General features: G+C 39.6%; 1 protein-coding gene across 1 annotated transcript; it reads left to right on the top strand.

The window, feature by feature from the left end:
• Nucleotides 1–9,483: 9,483 nt before the first annotated feature.
• LOC126822458 (gremlin-2) lies at nucleotides 9,484–20,823 on the top strand. Its single transcript, XM_050551390.2, has 2 exons — nucleotides 9,484–9,769; nucleotides 16,135–20,823. Exon 2 carries the CDS (start codon nucleotides 16,135–16,137, stop codon nucleotides 16,714–16,716), a length of 582 nt encoding a protein of 193 aa, XP_050407347.1. The 5' UTR covers nucleotides 9,484–9,769; the 3' UTR covers nucleotides 16,717–20,823.
• The last annotated feature ends 3,336 nt before the right edge of the window (nucleotides 20,824–24,159 follow it).

The following is a 24,159-nucleotide window of genomic DNA, read 5'->3' as shown; positions in this document are numbered from 1 at the left end:
GGGTTTTTCCTCGGGTTTCCTTCCACTGCTAAAGACTCCTACGCGAGACGGAAGTGCTGAAATAAAATTGTACCAAAATACAGACAAATATCGAACTCCTCCAAGATCTCGATAATAATCTTTGAGAGGCATTTAGTGACTGGATAGAGCAATACACAAAAACGCATGCTTATGGGATACTCTTCGAAACGTCGCCCAAATAAATAGAGACTTTTGGCAAGCGTAATTTCCTGGTCCGTATCGCGTATCCGTATGGATTTTGCGTGTGACGTGATCAATGTGTGTGTATTACTCATACGTGATACGGCACACGCATACGGCAGCTCGTGATGCTGTGATAGAATTAACCCCAGCTCAGCCACGCAAAAATCTGCCAAAACTCTAAAACTACATTGACGCAACGTATCACGTATACCATACGGATATATGATACGGATGGGAAAATTCCGATTGCCAAAAGTCTCTAATAAGTAGCTGTTTTTCCTTAAGTATGTGTTATAGTTTCTTCCTCCAAGACCGTTTGATCCTTAGCATATCTCTTAAGCTTCATCTGAATCAGACCAACAATTTGTCATCACTGGAGAGGGGAGGTTGGATGGCCGAATGGTTAGCACGTGCGCGCTGTATCATAAGGTCTGTCATTGAGTCAACTGGTGTGGTTTTGATTCCCCGGTTGTACTTGACAAGGAGTAGGGTCGCCTGTCCAACCTCGTGGGTTTTCTCCGGGTCCTAGCGAATAATTGAAATAAAACTGAACCATGTGTTAGTCCCGAAATGACCTAGTTTGTGTTGAGTAGACGTTAAACCCAATTTCCCTCACTCTCACACCTCTGGAGAGTCCACAAACTTCGAACATTATGGGTAAAAGACAAGTGTCATAACCCAAGAAGTTGCGACCCGATGAGTACCAAATGGAACTCATCCGAGATCTTTTGGAAATAAACATATTATACATTCAATTTTATTAAAATCGAAAAAAAATTGTAAACTGTAGACTGTCCACAAACTAATGTGAACGAACGATCCAGAAGTCCGAACATGGGCAACGACATTACGCGTCCACGTGAAAATATGGGCGTATAAAAATCCTCTCAATTATTCTGTAAAGCAGAAGCTGAAAATGGCGGCCATCTTGGAAAATGTCAGCTATCATGGAAAATTACGACCATTTTGAAAATTCAAGCGGCTAATGTGGATTTCTTATTAAATAACTTTAAACGGACACCTATACAAATTTTAGTGCTTGTGAATTAAAGGAATGCTAAAGTTATATGCCTCACTATTTGATTCCAGTGTGTTATGGAACTTATCGACTCATCTTGGAAAATGGTATCTATAATGGAAAATTGCGGCCATTTAGAAAATTCAGGCAACTAATTTGATTTTCTTCTTACCTATACCAATTTTAGTGCTTGTATCCATATTTAAACGACCGTTAAAGTTATATTGTAAAAGTTGAATTCTTGATAGGAATATCAGTCCCAAAATAGTTCGTTTGGTATTTACAATGTATGATTAACTGGATTTCCAAGGATCTATGCTGTCCCCTATGGTGGGGGTTGGGTGGCCGTATGGTTAACGCGTGCGCGTTTGATCACAGGGTCTGTCATTGAGTCAAGCGGCGTGATTTCGAATCCCCGCTTGTACGTGACAAGGAGTAGTGTCGCCTGTCCAACCTCGTGGGTTTTCTCCGGGTCCCCCGGTTTACTCCCACTGCTAAAGACCCCTACGCGCTAGCGCATTATTGAAATAAAATTGTACCATGTGTTAGTCCTGAAATGACCTAGTTGTGTCGAGAGGACGTTAAATTGATGGTTAGATATATCTGATAACGCCAACTTCAAGTTTGTTCAAAGGTCACGAGATGTATACAGGGCCATCACTAATCCCAACCGTAACCCTGGACCTAGCCCTAACGCTTACCCTGACCCTAACCTACAATCTCGCAAACAATCAGGTGCTCTAACCTTATTTACATCTCAGCGACCTTGACGAAAATTGAGTTGGCCTTAACAAACAGATCTAGCCCTAATTGATATGTCTGTTTTTAATCCGATTGAAACCAAGCCGGAGGATTATCACGCGTTGGTATGTAGATTTTGTTTTCTTAATTAAATAATAAACCTGAGTTAGCGCGGATTAAGTCGTGAGAAATTTGATATTTTCAGACAAAATGCAATCTGATTAAAATACAGATCTATATTTCGTTTCGTTTTTTTATACTTTCGATGGCCTATAACACCTGAAGATCTGACCGGTTGTAGCGATAGGTCGCGTCAGAGGTCATACGAGCGGCTTTTGGGCCTATGACGTCAGACATTTGATTAACTAATCAGCATTGAGGTTATTAGTGGATTACCCACAGTTCCGCGCAAAACACGCCTAAAGCTCGCCGTAACAGACCGTTTCATTGGCTAATACCTCACACTATTCAGAAGACGTCAATGATAACAACTCTTCCAGATCCTAGTGTAGTAAAGACAATTAAAACGAAATTTTGAACTATAAAAACGAAACGAAATAGGATCTGTGTTTTAATCAGGTTGAACAAAATGCTAAATCACGGACCGTTACTTTAATCATCGGAAGTGTAGTTTTCGAAATGCCTTTGTGCATTTCCTTTGAAGTGGGTATTCGACGTGCCCAGAGTCTGAAAGGTCTCGTAGCGCCGGGAGATGAATGTTCAACATTTGCGATGACTTTTACCGATATTGGAATAAAAGTCACTGCGTGCTCCGGTTTAGATCACGAGGCGTATATTATCAAATGTTAAAAGATTATTTTCATGGCTCAATAAAAGTTGACAAAGAGTCAGTTTTATCTTTTCCTATTAGCATTAAAAATAAAAACATCACAAAACTGGATACTTTTAGTCGCGGAAATGATCAACTAATTTGTACCTGAGGGAAACGTTTACAATATTTTAATCTTTTATTGTTCAACTTCCGTCTCGACTCGCGACGTTTCTAGTTCCTACATTTTTTAAAGATGCACTACGCGTAAGAGCGAAATCTGCTTATTGTAGGGTATTCTTCTGGCTTCAATTGTTATCAGACATTTATTTACATGACAAGCCCATAATAAACGCTCTAGGTCATCGGCAACCTCGTGGGTTTTCTCCGGGTCCTCCGGTTTCCTCCCACTGCTAAAGACCCCTACGCGCAAGCGAATTATTGAAATAAAATTAAATCATATGTTAGTCCCGAAATGACCAAGTTTGTGTCGAGTGGGCGTTAAACCCCATTTCTCTCACGACATCGGATGGCTACCATATTAATTGTATAAGACCATCCATCGCAATTAATCGGTTAAACATACATTATGCAAGGGCTAAATCTGCCTATTTCAGGTCTTTCTTTAGGCCTGAAATGTTATCTAAATTATTAATTAGATCTTTATTAACTTATCCAGACCATAATCAACTCTCGATGTCACCGCTAGCCTGAGATATTTACTGGATATGAATCCGATCTGCTGCCCAACGCTCATTGAAGATTAAATCCAAAAATAGATAACCATACCGCCTTTAGTAATGATGATCGAGGCTAGGTCTAAAATTCAAAAGCTAATATCTAGGTTCAGTGTGGATCAATTTGACTGACATTTCAGCAAATTCACTTTACATTATCTAGTTTTTAACTATTATAGCGAGAACTGCCAGCTCTATCTGATCTCTCATAATGCCCCCTTAACTTTAAAATGGAAAATCGTAATTTCGTTTATTATTGTAGCAATAACAACGGAGACTACAGTATTCTTGCCAAAACCTCAAAAATCCATAATCAGTTTGTCTGAAATTTTAAAGATATTCATTTTTCATTATCTATTTTTTAAATATTACGGCAAGAACGGCCAGCTCTTTATCTAAATCTTACATAATGTATCTTTAAATAATATCAAAATGTTGTAATGGTTCCACGTGGTATTTTGGGAGTTACCTGCCGGCGCCTGGGTGCTCGTGCCAGACCCGTGCATCAAGGAAATAAGATTGTGTTATTTTCATGCATGGAGGAAACAAGAAATGCCAATTGTTTGTTTTCCCAAATCAAAGCTTTTATTATGGTGTTAACGATAAGGTCACTGAAAGAATCAGACAACTTCTTCTCGTTCTTATCAAATGTTAGTTTTTACATTTCAAAGTCGTTTCCGTTTTGTCTTTGAACTGTAAAAATGCCGCAATGGATGGTCGCCGTCGGTCTAAAAATTCGCACCTATATATAAATGTCGCAAAATCCTTTATGAATACTTATCGGGTTACCAATACAATAAATATATCAATTAGGATTTTGAAGTTATTTGCACTCTACATTTCTGTGGAAATCTAATCCCTAAACGGATTAAAGGAGCTAAATCACTAATATATGGCACCTAGAAATTGACATAAATGGGTCGCAACGCATATAATAATGCATATTAATATGAATGTATATAAACTGATTTACATTAATCGTTTTCGTTTTTACTCTAATTTCAAATTGCGAAATACGCAAGAAGTCTCAATCGAATGACAACCTCTAGCATCTGGTTATTCCAGTCTACATCGGTAGTATTTATTGCGCATGCTTTTCAGATAAGAATAATAATATGGCGCCACCGTTTGACATGACTTTTGGGATATGTATAGCCTCGTTCTTCTAGTCCCTTGTTACAAATGACGATTTGTATACCATTTGTAAAATGTTTATGTTGTCTTAAATATTGGCTATCCATCTTTTCCCGGTAAGATAACAACATCAATGTTGATTTAAATTGACAAAAAAATTGTGATATTCAATGTCGAAGACTTTGGGTGATATTGAATTAGAGATTTAGCTACTTTAAGATTTTTAATGTCGAAGACTGGATGATATTGAATTGAGTTTAACAGCCTACTGTTCGGCACCTACCGGACTAATGAAGATGGACATGCTCCATTCAGTGTGCACTAGCTCCTACTCTTATTTCAAATTCCAACTGTCTAGGGCTGTTTCAGATGCATAGCAACGTATACACGTGTCATCCGAACAACAACTATACGCTATATCTTTTCTAGCCTTCAGGATCGCCTGTCCAACCTCGTGGGTTTTCTTCAGCCCCCCCCCCCCCGGTTTCCTCCCACTGCTAAAGACCCCATACGCGCAAGCAAATTATTGAAATAAAGTTGAACCATATGTTAGTTCCAAAATGACCTAGTTTGTGTTAAGTGGAGACAACCCCGGACAATCCCAAGAAACGATCTCAGCCAACAGATAGATCGGCCCAGAAAGGGTTCAGTTCTGTTCAGTTCCCTTCATAGATCTGCTAGTCGTTCGGGTGGGACGGAAGACCTGGGTCCCGTGTAAACATTGATATGCACGTTGAAGACCCCTTGGCAGTTGGAATTCGATATAAGAGCAGGCCATGGTGCTGCTGTCCGGGCAAAAGTTCCCTCATGGCTTAATGTATGGCGTTTGTCCGTCTTCATTAGCCCAGTCTGGCGTTAAATCCCATTTCATATCATTTCATATCAAAGGTCTGCAGAAGAAATAAACAAGGCAGTTTCACCGATCTTTTGAAGGGCCTCCTTTAAATTCCGATTGCATCCAGGCCTAGAGATTATCATCCGTTGACATTTTGGGTTATCTTTCCTCAAAGAAACATTATAGAAGATTAGATAAAGAGCTGACAGTTCTCATGATAATAGTTAAAATCTAGATAATGTAAAGGGAATTTGCTGAAAATTTCAGTCAAATTGATCCACCCTGAACCGAGATTTTAGCGATTGAATTTACGTCCTAGCCTCGATCATCATTACTAAAGTCGGTAGGATAAAAAGCATAGTCTCGATTATCGATGTCATGATTAAATTATGAATGGAAGTCGAACAGCAAATCGGAACCTAATCCAATAAATATCACAGGCTAGCGATGCCATCGAGAGTTGATTATAGTCTGGATAGGTTAATTAATGTCTAATTAATAATTTGGATAACATTTCAGACCTAAAGAAAGACCTTCAATAAGCAGATTTAGCTCTTGCATAATGCATGTTTAATAGTTTATATAACATTTCAGGTCTAAAGAAAGACCTACAATAGGCAGATTTAGCTCTTGCATAATGTATGTTTAATATGATTAATACAATGACGTCATTATGAATGTGACGTCATAATATATGTTTAACTTAATGTTTAATGGTCAATGATTTTGGCGTGGATTAAGCCGTTAAACATAGATATTATCCGGCAGAATCAAATGGCGGTTTGTGGCAAGACCCATGAAAGTCTAGAGGGTTGAATGGCTGAATGGTCTGTCATTGAGTCAACTGGCCTGGTTTCGATTTCCCAGTTGTACGTGACAAGGAGTAGGATCGCCTGTCCAACCTCGTGGGTTTTCACCGGTTCCTCCGGTTTCCTCTCACTGCGAAAGACAACTACGCGCAAGTGAATTATTGAAATAAAATTAAAACATATTATTGGTCCCGAAATGTACTCGTTTGTGTCGAGTGGACGTTAAACCCTCCCTCTCTCTCTCTCTCTCTCTCTCTCTCTCTCTCTTAAAGTCTCTTGCTTTTCACTTCTCGCAAGATCATAGCTAATAACTAATGCTTTTATACTCCTACATTCAAAGTAAATGTACACTAATAAAATACTTATAGAACGCGACTACTGCCTGGATGGCTGCGACTAATAGATCTGATTTCGTCTACCCCCTAGCTCGTGGCGTCAACCCCCTCGACGGCTTTTCACGCCCTCACGCGGTCATTAATTTCATCCGTCATTCCTTTGATTTGCCCTAATCATTTTTGTAATTAAGTTTAATGAGATAATTAGCCTGTCTCTGTCTGCCTGTAATTCACAAGTTAGCATCTATCTCTCTAGATTCAAGTTGAAGAGTTATAAGTTTTGTCGGTTGTTGTTTTGGTTACCAGGTATCCAGCAAGATAACAGTCTACTACTTTCTATAGCGTGCTGTTTGAAGTATTGAAGGTAGCGTAGGAAACAAGTAACATACATAGACGGCCATATATATGAGGGTTTAAAAAACGCCCGGGGTTTTGTCTCAGGATAGTGTAGCGTTGACGTGTACTATAGACAAAATATGACAAAAGTAATTGTGCGTGATTTGCATTTTATTTGGAAATATCACGGCCTAATTTACGCTAATATGTAAGCAGAGTGAATATTTAACAGAAATTAAATGAAATGTGGTTTTACGTCTTGCTTTTCTGTACTGACTTATATTTAATTAAAGCAGAATAATCTCCCGGCATGAATTCTGTGAGAGAGAGAGAGGGGGAGAGGGAGAGAGAGAGATGGGGTTTAACGTCCACTCGACACAAACTAGGTCATTTCGGGACTAACGTATGGTTTTAATTTTATTTCAATAATTCGCTTGCGCGTAGGGGGGGAAACCGGAGGACCCGGAGAAAACCCACGGGGTTGGTTAAAATTAGGCGACCCTACTGCTTGTCACGTACAACCGGGGAATTGAAACCACGCCAGTTGACACAATGACAGACTGTATGATATAGCGCGCACGTACTAGCCATTCAGCCCCCCCCCCCTTGGATTCTGTAGCGCTTAAATTATACACAGAGATTTCAACTATTCTGACAGCCATGTTCACGGGTTATCATTAATTACCCAATCCTATTTTAAAATGCAAATTTTTACAATCGCATACAGGCATTGAAATGGGTGAGGTTGATTCGTATGCCTGTATGACGTTTCGGTCACGGATCTTTATAGAGCAAACCCTAATCTCTTGTCAGCACAAAGGAGCCACGGTGGGATAGTGAGTACGACGATGGCCCTTTAACCCGGGAGTGGAAGGGGGCGGTCAACAGCGCGGTTCCATTCGATATAAGAGTAGGCCATAGTGCCGCTGCCCGGGCAAAATTTTCTTCTAGCACACTGTATGGCGTATGCCCGTCTTCATTAACCCAGTAGGACCTTAAACCCCATTTCATTTCATTTCCCATTGTCGGTGGCGCCGGCCAAAGAGAGCCTTGCAAGACAAAGCGCCGGATAGTTAGTATTGGAACGAAAACCTGAGGCCCCGTGTACAAACTGACGCACACGTACGTAGAAGTTGGAATTGAAAGATAAGTATGCGAAATTCTCCCGCTTTGTTTAAAAAGGACGTTAAACCCCATTTCACTTAATTTATTAGCACCAGTTTGTACCTATTAAAACTAGGTAGTCGAAAAGTCGGCAGAAAATAACTTTCGTTTTAACGATTGACATAAATGATGGATTTCGTTTTATTTTAAGATTTTCTGCAATAAAATGCGTTTAAAATAAAAATTAAACTACAAATTACCCGTTTGAAATGAACTGTCTGAAAACAAGAGCCACGCTAGGAATTTAGGAATTGATAGTGCAATGACATACAAGAATAATTCAATTTGATTTGACGTGTGCTTTAAAAATCATTGTTAAAAATCAACCCTGTTATTTGTGAAATTTAGATCAAGTACATTCCGTGTCTGAAACATCCGACCACGCTATATTGGAATTTAGGCATTTATTGTGCAACGACAATAAAAGAATAATTTAATCTGCTTTGGCGTTAGCTTTAAAACGAAGATAGGCCTAGGCATTGCTAAAAATCAACCCGTAATTTGTGAAATTTAGATCACGAAACGTCCGACCACCGTTTTCCCCCAGTCTAAGCGTTTCGTCCTTCGATTTATTTATCTTTGCGCCCCCCACCCCATCCCACCCCATCCCACCCCGACTTCATTATCTGAGAGACGAAGTGGTAAAATGATTTGTTAAATTTAAGAAGATGGTCGAGGAAACATGGACACCAAGAATCGATGGCATAACGTTTGAATTCTTTCTTTAAAATATCTACAGAGTCTTTAGACGTGAGGCTTATCATTATTTTATATTTTTGGCAACTGTAGCAGACAATTATTGTAGTATGCCAGAATTTGACAGTGTCTAGTCGTTCAGATGGGACGAAAATCGGAGCCCACATGTACACATTAGTGTGCACGTAAAAGAACACTGGGCAGTTGGAATTTGAAATAAGAGTAGGCCCTGACGCAGAATTTTCCACATAGAACACTGTATGGCTTATGCCCGTCTTCATCAGCCCAGTCGGTCCAGACCAGATGACGTTAAACCCCATATCATTTCATTTTATGCTAGAATTTAGTTTGTTATAAATGTTTTTGCAATTATATGAGTTGATCGCTTAAGCTACGCATGGGCTATTCCTTTTCTTAAAGTTGTACTTAGCCCAGTCTTTCGGCTTGAAGTAAATCGTTGGCAAACAACGTGGAAGGACACGAATATTGTTGAATTTATAACCAACGTCAAATAACTACCACTGTACGTCTGCCATCTCCCGCCACACTCACCTAGCAGACGACAAACCGACTTCTGGCCGCCACCCAATCATTTTACAACCCTAGACTCAATTATCGCGTCTCCTTGTTAACTACAGTGGGATTCGTAGACTGGGTTATCACGATGTTTTCTTATCCAAGTTGGTCGTGTTGCGTTGGCGCCGATCGACTCGGGCTATCAAAAAGCCCCCCTACTCCAGCCGTTCACATTATCATTGTACAGCCACCATAATAGCAGACGCTTTCCAGCTTTTGAAGTCATTTCTACTTATAACTTTGACTTGTTGAATACTTGGACTTGATGAGACACAGTAGGCCTACAGGACGATATGCACAGAACAGTCAATACTTTTCTTACTATCTTGTGCGAAAAATAATCAACTAATTGGTTCTACACCGATTATTGAACAAAAAATATTCCGGATTTAATTTAGAATTTTAAAATCAAAAGGTGAGTTATATAATTTAAATATATTTTATATTGTCTTTATTTAAAATTATTTGCCATGATTTGAGAAAGGGGATATTTTTTGCAAAATATTATTTTTTTAATGGGCGACTCATATTCCGGAAAATAGCAAGCTAAATAATTAAAAAAGCGAATACCGAACGACTTTTTTTTATTTAATTGGATTCAGAAACAGCGCCCAATATTTTCCGTAGAATTAGAACTACGGGCTGAACAAAACAATTAATTTCGCGATTTCCTTCGTAATTTACACATATTAAACTGAAAATAAACACGATACATGTCACTGAAGGAAAAGTTGAATTCATGAATATTCATTATTTGATTTCGTAATAATATGATTGGTTGTACAGTCTTTAAATAATAAATAATAGTAATTTAACAGCTTTGGGACCTTTATTGAAATGGATTTGATGAAATCCCCTCAGTTGAATAGCTTTTTATACAAGCACGTGCATGTTTTATAATGACGATATATTTCCTCCTCTAAATCACGCGAATAATCAAACAAAGAAACGTTTATTTAAATACTTGTGGGGATTTAGTAAAATTGAAAAAAATATAATTTCTGTTTCCTTGTTTTTGACGGAATTTAACTCTCTATTTTGTCTGCACCAATCAGGGATAACGAAGACGGGCGTTTTCTTTTACTTTTCATCGAATTCCAACTGCCAAGGATTCTTTTACGTACATGCCAGTGTTTGCACGGCTTTAGGTTTTTCCTTTTATCCGAACGACGTGGGGAAACACGCTGACAGATGCGAAGATCTTTCTCCGTCCCTACCGGGATCGAACCCGAAACAGCTTGGTTAACCGGGATCGAACCCGAAATAGCTTGGTTAACCGGGATCGAACCCGAAACAGTTTGGTTAACCGGGATCGAACCCGAAACAGCTTGTTTAAACGGGATCGAACCCGAAACTGCTTGGTTATTAAACCAGCGTATGCTTCACGGAATCGCCGTTTTCAGAAGAGAATGTTGAGATTGTCGTGAGAGCAATACTACTCGCGTACAGTGCGACGCGATGATGAGAATTTAGCCAGAACAGTGGCGTAAGTGGACGTTTTATTTCTTGCACATTTCCACTAGTTCCGTGCCTTTTATTAGAATCAAACTTAACATAGCTTGTTCTTGCTTTTTATGTATGCATTAGTTTTCGTAGTCCCCGGGGCGACCATATTTTGGTGTTTGAAATTTCCCTTAAGAGCCCTGGTGGTTCAGGAAGATAAGATATGAAACCACATGCCATTTCACTTTATGTCCTTTAAAGTTGAATGTTGGAGGGACGGGGGATCGTGGACAAATTCGGAAATTCCTTACCAACAATGGCAATTTTTGCCGTTTGGTTTCTGTATTAGGACGGCGACATTTTTTAAAGCAATTTGATCAAGAGTTTGTTTATGAAACACAAAGTTTCGGGATGTTGAGTTGAGAGAACTGTAATATTAGCCAGCTCTGGGGGATTCATCCACGCGTCCAATGCACAAGAAAACCCACAAAAAACATACTCATGACCGAACCACACGCATGACCGAACCACACGCAACTTGATTGATCAAACACGTAAAGCGTATCAGTTTTATTTTTACTGTGTATTTTATCAACACAGTTAAATATCCATTAGACGATGTTTTTCACAAACTCATTTTTTTGGATAAAAAAATATTAGTTATTATCTTAATTTCTTGATAATTTTACTAACTGTGGAAGACGGAAGTCTTGATAGAGGTTTTCCAGGTCAGGGAGAAATCTGTTTATTATTTTAAGATAGAAATTGTAAATTTGGTAATTTAAACAAATTTGATAAAGTAGTATATTATTTTGGTTTATTTTATAAATACGCGGAGGATATCTGACACGCGATACGGGAAGATTGTCAGGTTGTTTATAACTCTCTCCGATTTTAATTTTAAAATTGGCCCCCCCTGGCTGTTAAAGAAAGTTTGAATCGATAGGTGTTTTGAGGTGTGAAGTTTTTAGTATAATTTTGCAAGTGAAATGTTTTTTTGCCCTTTTTATTTTCTTTTAAAGATAGATATATATTCCCATTAGTGTTACTCATAAATTATTTATAAATGCTTATCAAGCAAACTGAGAAGGCTGAACACCATGAATGAAATTCATAGGCTTGAATGTCAAGTCTACTCCGAATGAGTTATTCGAACTAACACGGGCGCTATGGACGGTGGCCCAGCGAGTAAAGCACTGGCTCGCTAACCAGGAGGTCACGTGTTCGATAAATGGAATTTTCCAGGCCGGATCCCTTTTTGAAGGAGGAAGAACCTGGCAAAAAACGTCATCTGGTCGATCGGAAGATATGAGAAACCGAGGTCCTTTGTACATATTATAAAATAGCCCATGGCAGTACAAATTTAAAGGAGCTAAATCGCTAACATTTGGGACCTAGAAATTGACAAAAGTGGGTCGCAACGCATATAATACTGTAATATGAATGTATATAAACTGATTTACATTCAATGGTTTCCGTTTTTACTCCAATTTCAAATCAGTTATGTTAGGCGAAATAAGCCAGCAGTCTCAAGCGAGTGCAAATTTCTAGCGTCTGGTTTTTCCAGTCTACATACGCCGTTTGATTTGGTGCAACGTGTCTAGCCTCGTCACTCGAGTCTCCTGATACAACTGGGGCTGAAGCGCATTATGGTACACGATTCGTGTACCAATGGTAAAATGTTTATTTTGTCTTAAATATTGGATATCAGAAGCCCATCTTTTCCCGGTAAGATCACAACATCAATGTTGATTTAAATTGACAAATAATTCGTGTTTTCAATGTTGAAGATTTTGGATGATATTGAGTTGGAGACTTAGCTACTTTAAAGAAGAGTAGGTGAATACGTGTCTGTCTGTCCGAGCAAAAGTACACTGTAGGGCGCATTACGGGTTCAGAAGAACAATTCTTGTTACCGGCTGATGCGTTTATGAATAATAAAACAACCACTGGCGTATTTTGTCAAGGCAGTGTTACGTCACCCTCTCTGGGATGTGTGCAGAACGGAGGACCTGACACGGACAGCTGTCTACTCCTTCGAATGAGACGAAAAACCGAGGTCCCGTGTATATATTGGAATGCACGTAAAATATCCCCTGGCAGTTGGAATTCGATATAAGAGAAGGCGATAGTGCCGCTGCCCGGGCAAAATTTCCCTCATAGCACACTGTATGGCGTATGCCCGTCTTCATTAGCCCAGTATAGAAGCAGAACAGTAGGACGTTAAACCCCATTTCATTTCATTTTCATTTCTCTGGGAAGTTGGTCGCTATTACTTTCGTAGACATGCCAACTCTTCTACCCAGTTGCTTCCGTTTCTGAAATTCAGGTCCGATCTATAGCCTTATTTAGCTATATTTAATGAAGGGTGTCGTGTGAGAGACAACTCTTTCTGGAACACCTGAGACCACTTTTTATTTGAGAAGTTAGTTTACATAGCTAACAATGTTTCGGTTATGCTCCTGTATTGGACCAGTCCGGTGGCATCGTATGATCTGAATACTGCCACGAGTGACCTCTTTAAGGTATAAGCTTTGGACCACATTTGATTTTACCGGAAGGAAATGCTTCCATGAAGTTTGCTGTTATATGTCCACGGAAACGTTCATATATGGTGGTGGCGGCGCTGGAGGTGGAGGTGGGGGGCGCTACCGGGGTGGATGTTTAGTATAAGTTGTTTGTTGCGGCTTGTACCAGCTTCGTATATGACTACACGAATGATGCCCTTCTACCAATTTTCGATATTGTGACGTTGCATGGTTCTAGTTGGTTGTTATTTGCGGCGTGTACCAACCTAGTATGATCGCGGAACCACCTCGCTGAGGTATCAATTTTCGACATTGCAAAGTTGCATGGTTGTAGTTGGTTGTTATTTGCGGCGTGCACCAGCCTCGTAAGATCGCAGGACCACCGCGACTGGTGCCTCGCGGAGGTATCAGTTATCAGTTATCAAAGTTATGCACAGGGTGCATACTATCTTTATATGTTACTACTAACTCTGTAGGATCGCAGGACCACCACGATTCTGATGTGTTATCAATTTTCATGTGAAATTTTAAAATTCAATTAAAATGATAAACTAATTGATGTATGATCAAAGCCTCATCTAGTACATGTACAGACACCCATCATACGTCGGGGGTTTTTTTCTCGAAAATATTTGATGACGACCCAAATTTTTAGCCTTCAAAACTTTTGGGTTGATTAAAAATGTCCAGATGGTTTGATAAACTGGGTTTGATTTTAAAATATTGCTTTGAATTTTGAATACGACCCGTCACTATGTGGCAGCAGGAGTTCTTTGGGCTAGGGTTAAAGAAAAAAAAGGTTTGTGACCATATGCCGTGTCTTGTCAACATATAACCAGTGGTTCAGGACTGACAGCCTGGTAATGGACAACGTATAGTCGTTCGGATGGGACAAAAAAATAGAACCCGTGTAAACATTGGCGCGAACGTTACAGATCCGTTGGCAGCTGGAATTCGATAAAAGAGTATGCCAAAGCGCCACTGTCCGGGCATAATTTTACTCTGCACACTTTATGGCGAATGCCCGTCTTCATTAGCCCAGTTCGGGGCAGAACAAATGGAGTTAAACTCTATTTCATTTTTAAACTAACAATTTTGTTTCTGTGGTTACGCATGCGAAGCGACAGAGGATATATTTTCCCAGACAGTGGCGTATCTGCCATCCTAGAGGGGGTCACGGTGGCTAAGTGGGTAAGACGCTGGCTGGCTAGCCTGGAGGTCGGGTGTTCGATCCCTGCATTGGCCGAGAACGTTCATCCAGATTTTCCGGCGTGGTTCCCCCTTGTCAGTGATGCAGGACGGGGGGCCTGACAAGGACAGCTGTCCGAGGTCCCGTGTACACATTGGCGTGCACGTAAAAGATCCCTTGACAGTTGGAATTCGATATAAGAGTAGGCCGTAGTGCTGCTGTCCGGGCAAAATTTCCCTCATAGCCCACTGTATGGCGCATGCCCGTCTTCATTAGTCCAGTTCGGAGCAGAACAGTAGGACGTTAATCCCCATTTCATTTCATTTCATTTCCGCGTCCTAGAGATCATTTAGCCCTGATGAATGAATACCGGGGCTTGACACATCGCGAAGCGTCTTCGTCGGTATCATTTTGGATACAAATTGGAGAATAAGTTCTCTGCTCTGTAAATAAACGATATGTTAATTCGAATGACTGTGATATGATAATTCTGCCGACTGGGATGTGATTAACGGCCTGCGGGGAGATAAAGGGGGTTTGAATTACACTGGATAATCGAACTAATCTCTTCAACATGATATGGAATTAGTCAGGTTTTATTATTGTACAGATTATCAAGACTGATGTGGTTTTATAGTTTCTATCTGTTTATTTATTCCTGCACAGACACGTGACAGGCCGATCTGAGAAAGTATTATTAATGGTTTCGTCAAACCTTGCCATTAGCACTGCACTGTAGATAGGTTGGATTTTATTTTGAAATGCACGTCAGCTCCAACCGGGCTATATGGTGGCAAACACATGGTGATTTTATTTTGAAATGCACGTCAGCTCCAACCGGGCTATATGGTGGCAAACACATGGTGATTTTATTTTGAAATGCACGTCAGCTCCAACCGGGCTATATGGTGGCAAACACATGGTGATTTTATTTTGAAAATGTAAATGAGCGTAACACCTCGCCAACACCACACGTCTGTTATATCCAGACTTCAGTATCTATGGTTACGTGGCTAATGGTAGGATGATAATTCTGCCCGGATAGTGGCGTTTCCATCGAATTCTCTTCGTATTCAAATTAATCTTTCACGTCATTCTGCGCACAGGACCTCGCTATTTCAACACACATCCTTTTCGGCGCCTTTAGGCTTGGGGAAGGGGGGTGGTTTGCGCGTGTGCGTTGTATCATTAGGTCTGTCCTTGAGTCAACTGGCGTGGTTTCGATTCCCCCGTGACAAGGAATGGAGATGCCTGTCTAACTAGGTCATTTCGGGACTAACATATAGTTCAATTTTATTTCAATAATTCGCTTGCGCGTAGAGTTCTTTAGCAGTGGGAGGAAAACGAAGGACCCGGGAAAAAACGAGGTTGGACAGGCGACCCTACTCTTTGTCACGTACAATCGGGGAATCGAAACCACGCCAGTTGACTCAATGACGCGCTAACCATTTGGCCATCCACCCCTACCTGCTCACAGCTAAAGACTTGTTTATTCAAACTATTTTATCCAAATCAGTTACTTTTTGTGAGATCCATGCATGCATTTTTATAGATGGAGTATAGCGCATTATGTATACATATTATTATTAAATCACTGATTTATATTTTCGATCTTTTCAGATGATGTATGACCAAAGACGGTTTGTAACTTGTGTTGTGGTTGGTTTACTGTTATGTCTGGCGGTGTGTGAATGTCGACGTATCGAAGGGAAACAACTTCGTCGTCACAGAAATAGAGGTCTCTTACGGTTTCCAGGAAATGAATCGACAACAACGAGACCGACAAGGAGCACGAATCCGATATTCCGACCATTCGGAGCAACCAAGTCATCACGTAAACAAAACTCGGCAATTCGCGGCAGTCGTAAAGCCGTTGTCGTAACCAAGAAGACCTATTTACGTAAAGAATGGTGTAAAACCCAACCGTTGAAACAAATTATACGGGAAAAGGGCTGTTTACGGACGACCGTTATTAACAGTTTTTGTTATGGGCAATGCAATTCCTTCTTTATTCCCAAATCGGACAAATCCGACGACAAACCAACAGCATTTATGTCATGTGGATTCTGCAAGCCCCGTAAATATCGATGGATTCTTGTGACGCTGCGCTGCCCTGGAAAAAAGGGCATGAGATTCAAACGTAAACGGATTATGAGAATTAAAAAATGTAGATGCATGGCACAAGATGTACAGTTTCCGTGAACATTTTACAACGTTCTTGATGACGTGAACATTTTACAACGTTCTTAATGACGTGAACAATTTACAACGTTCTTGATGACGTGAACATTTTACAACGTTCTTGATGACTTGTAGATATGTGAAGTACGAAATACACCCAAATGGTTGTGATGTGACTAAATACAATTTGTGATGCACTCATTTTGCTGAACTCAAACGAGATCAGGCGAAATATTTTGAATATTAAACATTACGGCAGATTGGGAAATTTGAACAGAGTTCATATTGTATGTTACTAAATATAGTACAGTTGTATTTGACTCATAAAATAACATTTTGACTCTCTTTTGTGAACTTAATTCTGACCATGTATGGTGAACTCAATTTTGACTTTATACATTGAACTGAGTTCTGAATTTGTACACTGAACCCGTTTTGACTTTGCACAGTGAATTACGGTTTTACTGACCTAAAATGTGAGATAAATAAATGCCCATTGTATTTTGACTCTAGTGAGATACCAGTGCTGTATGGATTGTTTTTTTTGACTCTTAAACAGTGGATTGTATTTTTGACTCAGGGAAGACATTTTAACGGGTTGTTAATTAAATCATCCACAATAACAAGCAAAAAGAATTTGGTTTAGCTTTGAATTGAATTATCTGTGTAATAACAAGCAAACAGAACTTGGTTTAGCTTTGAATTGAATTGTTTGTGTAATAAAAACTGTCATTTATTTCAACAGTGGAACTAATTGACGTGGATAATATCTTCAGTGCTGCCATCTAGCGTGCTAATTAGATTTATTTCCCTTGTTGAAAGAAGAAGAAGCTATTCGGTGCCACTGATCTATCTTATATCGTTTTAGATACACACAACCGACCTAATGGGAATTAATGAACATTCGCCAAATTCTTATAAATGCTTCATTTCCACAACTTTGAATTTCCATTCTTCTCAGACTAATTCTGGTTGAAGTTTTGGCAGACGAGGCGATTATTTGGGCGGGAAACGTTAGTTCTTATCGAACTTCATCAGTTAAGTCGCCACAGCGGAGACGAAATACCGCCAAATGTCGACACTATGTGAATTGCCCTTATCTTTATTAACTGATTCCTTATCATCCAGTCGTTTAGTTTATCAATGAATTTTATTGACATGTGAGACTTGATAACAGTGACGACATGAATGATTGTAGCAGTCTGCGGTTAGTTATTTTATTTCTGTCTTTTATACATGTTAAATCTAAGATGGCGGCGTATGGCGTGGATCATTAAAATGAAATATAGAGCTGTGTTAGAATGTTAATCAAGTTTATGCCCCAGTTGAAATACAGAAGAAAGAGATAAAGAGAATTAAGAACGCGACGGCGCCTGACGTTAAACTCTCGTCCTATTATCACTATTGTTACACGAGATTGTGCGAGACATAATATGCGAGAGTCAAGTGGACGTATTAACCAACAAGTGGCGCTTTTTACCGACTACTTGACAACACAATGCGCGAGTTAATGGCGGGAGCGGGATTATAAACACGTGGGGTCGTTCTCGAGGTTTTTTCAATTAGAAAATCCTTTTCACTACAGAGGATTACTGCGTACCCCAAACAAAGATTTGTATCAGGTTGCCTTACACAGTGTGTGGTGATCATCAGACGAAAGATCAGACGTTTGACTCCAGATTTAACGGCAAATAACAAATCTCTTACTGATAGCAGACGATAACTACAGGACATCATGACGTCATCAAAAGATCTAGTGTTTTACGCCTGACCAGAGCGAGCACTGTTGGCACCATGTTATTACGTCATTTGTTTTGTTAACTATATATATATATAGAAAACGTTGTACTGTTCGACATATCCCAAGAGATTATTCAACCCTTTATAAATTCTCAATTAAATCAACATTAGAGCTGGTTTTAAACAGAGATCTATTTTGTTCATCCTTTCGGGTAAAACAGAGATCCATTTTGATACGTTCTCTGATTTGAAATTATTTTACTGCTAAAACTATTAAATGATCACACAGTCGATAAAATTTAACCTTTGAATTCATTTGATTTAAGGGGTTTTTATGATATGTATACTACATATTATTTTGTACGTTATATCTGCAAATATTTATTTACATTGTGAAGACAGATCTTATTCGAATTAAAGATGCATTATGGAAGATTTAAATAAAGAGCTGGCTGTTCTTGCTATAATAGTTTTTAAAAATAAAAAATAAGGAAGAATGAAAATATAAAACATTTCTGATGCAATCTAAACAAAGGGTCACGGGTGACGTAATACGTAATATTGCAGTTAATATTAAAGTCTCTGCGCGGTAATTGTATTTTTGTTAAATATCTCATTTTTAACGGCGCTGACTTGGGATGTCAAATATTGATACATTTTAAATTCTTTATATCTTTGTAAATACTGAATGACACTGAATCACTTTTTTTTAGAAATTCCCCGTTCACAATATTGTAGTTTTCAGGGTTCTTCGACCCTCCATTGACGCGTAGAGACTTTAAGTTACAGCAGAGTGAAGTTATAATGCCACACTGTGTTTTAACAGTTTAAATTTAATAAATTGAATGATTCGACGTAGGAATATTTTCTACTCGTTTCTATACAAATGAAACATTAAGTGTTTACCTAAATAGCATCAGTTATAACGCGGTTGTTATAGCCATACTTAACTGTCTTGTACTCTGCGCGTTTTATGAAAAACATGCTAAAGTTTAGATAGTATTTGAAATGCGTGTGGTACTTTCTGCCACGCGTTATCTAATAGGACAGTTTTAGTATCTTGACGTATTGCTGAGCCCCGCTATAATGTCAACGCTCTACTACAGCGTTATAAGAGTTTAATATTACTAGCATAGTGCGTTGTTATAGCCGTATTTGACTGTCTACAGACATATATGCTATAACGCCAATGCTCTACTACAACGTTTTTAAGAGTTTAACATTACTAGCCCTACTTTTCTGCTCCGACTGGGCAAATGAAGACGGCGTGTTGACTGGGTTAGTTCTAAATAATAAGGTCAGCTTAATTTTTCGTCATACGTCACGAGATATAAACAGGGCTAGCGCTAATCCCAACCCTAACCCTGGACCTAGCCCCAGTGCTTACCCTAACCCTAACCTACAATCTCGCCAACAATCACGTACCCTAACCTCATTTACATCTCAGCGACCTTTACAAAAATTGAGCTGGCCTTAACAAATAGATTTAGCCGGCCTTAACAAATAGATTTAGTCGTGTTGTAAATATGTAAATATATAATGTACTCAAGAAACTGTGATATGTGTAAATATACGTGTTATTATAATGTTTGTATATATTATATGTATATATAGCCTATTAAATATCTCTAACTTATACACTTTCATATATTATTATTATTATTATTATACAGTGGAACATGTCAGTCCAGTCCAACTCAAGTCGGAAATGTTACTAAAGTTGGGTTTCAGAAGGATTTCTACTCGTGGTCGGATTTAACCTATTCTGGGCCCTATGGCCGAACTCATCAATGAGCCCACTAGTTGAAGACCGCTGTGAGCCTGTAATTATTATGGTACATGAACCCTTATGGTTTTGAATATATTATATAGTGAAATACCTTGTGTGTACACCCAAAACAAGGTTATACGCTGGCATGCTCTGCGAAAACTTAGTTTCAGTGGGCTGCCCCAGGACTAGTGGACTGCGTCTGACAAAATAAAAAGAATTGTGATTAAAACCTTTCTAATTTCAATTGTTTACCCAGAGATCTTAGAATATTTAGCAAAGAGAAACCAGTCTAAATATTATTTTATTTATATGTAAAGGACTGGAAAATGGCAAAAAGTGGGTTTACTATTAATACAAATATTTATAAATTACTGATTTTTTTTTATCAAATTTAAAAACATTATTTTGTCGCCATATCTTATTGACGTCAGCCATTTGGTTTAAAAAATTGACCAGCATAATTCCACATGCTTATGGACAACTACGTAGATTGTTCAAAAAAGAGAAAATCTCGCGTCTTGTTTACTAGTTTCTGTTTAATCACGATCCACTGCTATTTGCATGTTATTGTCAAACTGTCTCATGCATATTATAATAAAATCATGATGGGGCTTCAAGTTCGCATTTTTTTAAACAAAAATATTTACCCCCCCCCCCCCCCGCCGTCCTTGTATCTGGTAATCACAAGCCGACAAACGCATGTTGAATATGTAGCTTCTTGTAGCGCCATCGTGGCGATGTGAATCTCGCCAACCGAGATATTTTGAGACATTTCTTTGTCGTGGAGCCATTTCGAAATGAACGAGGTATAGCATCTCTCCAAACAATTCGGTTATTTTGAGACTAGCACAGGGGTAATTTCACAGGGGCGTGTCCAGGGATCTGAGCAGTGGGGCAGGGGCGAGGGGGGGGGGTCCAAAATGGAGACAATTTCAAGCTTGGCGTTAGGTCGGGGGAAACTACCTGCGAATTTCATAAAATCAGAAGCTTGGAGACAGTACTTCTGATCCTGTGGGTGAATATAGGATTACAGTTTAGTCAGCTTACAGTTTAGTCAGCCAGCGGATTTCCATGAGTGTAGGGGGTGGAGGATATTCTCTCCGCCAGCAGGGGTGTTGGGTCCAGACCCCCTGCCCACCCCTCATCCACCACCCCCTGGACACGCGTCTGAAATTGCTGGTGCCGGGGTATGATATCTAGCACAGCAAACAAATACGAATTTCCCATTAAAGCATGCTCGAAACCTTCGCAAAGTAGGTCATTGAAACAATGTTTTTAAAAAATGGTCCCAGAAGTAAGCCCTGTGGTACATTACGGCATATGGGATCGAAATATTTTGAATGCTTTGATACTTCTTGTGTAGCTAATACAACGTATCCGTGATCGCAGAAAGACGACTTGAAATTTGATAGTGAGATTTAAACAGAATTCTTTCTGTGTCGTATAGTTAAAGGGCCATAAAAAAATAGTCAATAATTCAACAAATTAAAGAAAATAATGCTCAAGTCTGCCATGAACTTCTTGTATAAGATAACAAGGTGGTTGATGGCTGAATGGTATAATGTGCACATTGGACCGAGTGGACGACACCTCCCTCTCTCTCTCTCCTGAATAAGTCCGAAATAAAATGATGACTTTTCCTAGTAATGGATGGGTAAATAGTGAGCACGATCTGGTATCAATATGTTCTTGAAATGAAATGGGCTTGAACGTCCTTCTTTTCTGCACCAAGCTACCATATATTCATAAATTAACTTCATTTACCAGTAATTGACCTTAATAAATTCTCATTCGGTATAGGTTCCACGCGAATAGTTACTCAAAGATTCGAATGCCCTTGTAGACAGCGACTTGAAAGATCCTATCTTTGGGCTGGGAGACTTTGCTTACTTTAATATTCATTTATTAGTGTATAAAGAGTCCTGGCGATGGAGACTATGGGTGGAGTAGCTTTGTTCCAGACAAAAGACGTGTTTCATCATCTTATCTGATCTTACGTCACGAGATAAGCTCTACGTCATCAGATAAACCGAAAACTCGATGTCATCTACTCGGTCATCAAGTGAAAATCTCATTATTCATAATTATATATCTTAAATGAAACGACAGAATAAATTATATGAATAAATGTAGTTTCTACTATTTCCAGTTTTTCATAAACTGAATTAAAAATAATGAAATGAAATGAGAGAGTGAGAGAGAAATGGGGTTTAACGTCCACTCGACAAAAACTAGGTCATTTTGGGACTAACATATGGTTTAATTTTATTTCAATGATTCGCTTGCGCGTAGGGGTCTTTAGCAGTGGGGGGAACCGGGGGACCCGGAGAAAACCCACGAGGTTGGACAGCCGACCCTACTCCTTGTCACGTACAACCGGGGATTCGGAACTACGCCAGTTGACTCAATGACAGGTCTTATGATACAGCACTCACGTGCTAACCATTCGGCCATCCACCCCCCCCCCCCCAAATGAAATGAAATGGGGTTTAACGTCCTACTGTTTTGCTCCTAAACTGGGCTAATGAAGACGGGCATACGCCATACAGTGTGCTATGGGGGAAATTTTTCCCGGGCAGCGGCGCCGCGGCCTACTCTTATATCGAATTCCAACTGCCAAGGGATCTTTTACGTGCACGCGAATGTGTACATGGGACCTCCGTTTTTCGTGCCATCCGAAGGAATAGACAGCTGTCCTTGTCTGGCCCCCCGTCCTGCATCACTGACAAGGAGGAACCACGCCGGAAAATCTGGATGAACTTTCTCGGCCAATGTAGGGATCGAACACCCGACCTCCAGACTAGCGAGCCAGCGTCTTACCCACTTAGATGATGCCTTTTCTGATCTAAATGAATCAATGACAAATACATTGTGCTGAGCAAGGGGGGTCTAGGAGCGGGAAGATGCAAATATGTGTTCAGCCCCCTGCACCTCCATCGCTTTTCGTTCCAAGGGATGTGTTCGACCACATAGGTTAAAGGCTCGGTGCGTTATGTAGTCCTATATGAATCCAAACTGTGAAAGTTGAATCTCTAATAGTAATAGGAATATCAGTCCAAAAATGGTTCAATTCCATTAAGTATTTACAAAGTTATGATAGATTGAAATTTCATCGATCTAAGCTGCTCGAGTGTAACAAGACACCCGGGGGGGGGGGGGGGATGACCGAATGGTTGACACATGCGCGCTGTATCATAAGGTCTGTCATTGAGTCAACTGGTGTGGTTTCGATTCCCTGGTTGCACGTGACAAGGAGTAGAGTCGCATGTCCAACCTCGTGGGTTTTCTCCGGGTTATCCGGTTTTCTCCCACTGTTAAAGACCACTACGCGAAAGCGAATTATTAAAATATAATTGAACAATATGTTAGTCCCGAAATGACCTAGTTTGTGTGGAGTGAACGTTAAACCCCACCCATAGGGTCCATTTAGCATCTAATAACGATAACAGAAAGATCCCTCTATTTAGCAACCATTTTTACACAGGGTCGGAGCCAGAAATATTTGCAGGAGGGGGTTTGCCAGGCCCCTGTTATGGAAATTCAACAGTTGAGAATGCATGATGCCATCATCGTATCTAAATTACGTAGCCTCCCCCCCCCCCCCGGAACAAAGTGCAGCACATGTATACTCTGATCTGCATTTTATATGTATTTTTAAACATAAAGAAGAATATCATTTTTCTATAGTGTATATTATATATTTAAGTATGTTATTTATTGCATTGTACTATAATTGTCTACACATGTATTTGATAAAATAAAATGTATTCATCAATTTTCTTCACAAAAATGGATAAATATTATCGAATGCATCACAATGGCAGACAGTAGTATCGAAGGTTGGTACAAAATGACAAGTTTACAGAAGTTATGTCCGAGATTTGAGTAAAGAATTTTCGTCCGGCGCAAGATTCAGCGACGGCCAATTTACCGCGTCCAATGCATCCAAGCGT

This window comes from Patella vulgata, chromosome 5 (genome assembly GCF_932274485.2).
Source record: "Patella vulgata chromosome 5, xgPatVulg1.2, whole genome shotgun sequence".
In the NCBI taxonomy this organism is placed as follows: Eukaryota; Metazoa; Mollusca; class Gastropoda; family Patellidae; genus Patella; species Patella vulgata.
This window is presented reverse-complemented; position numbering and strand designations above follow the sequence as displayed.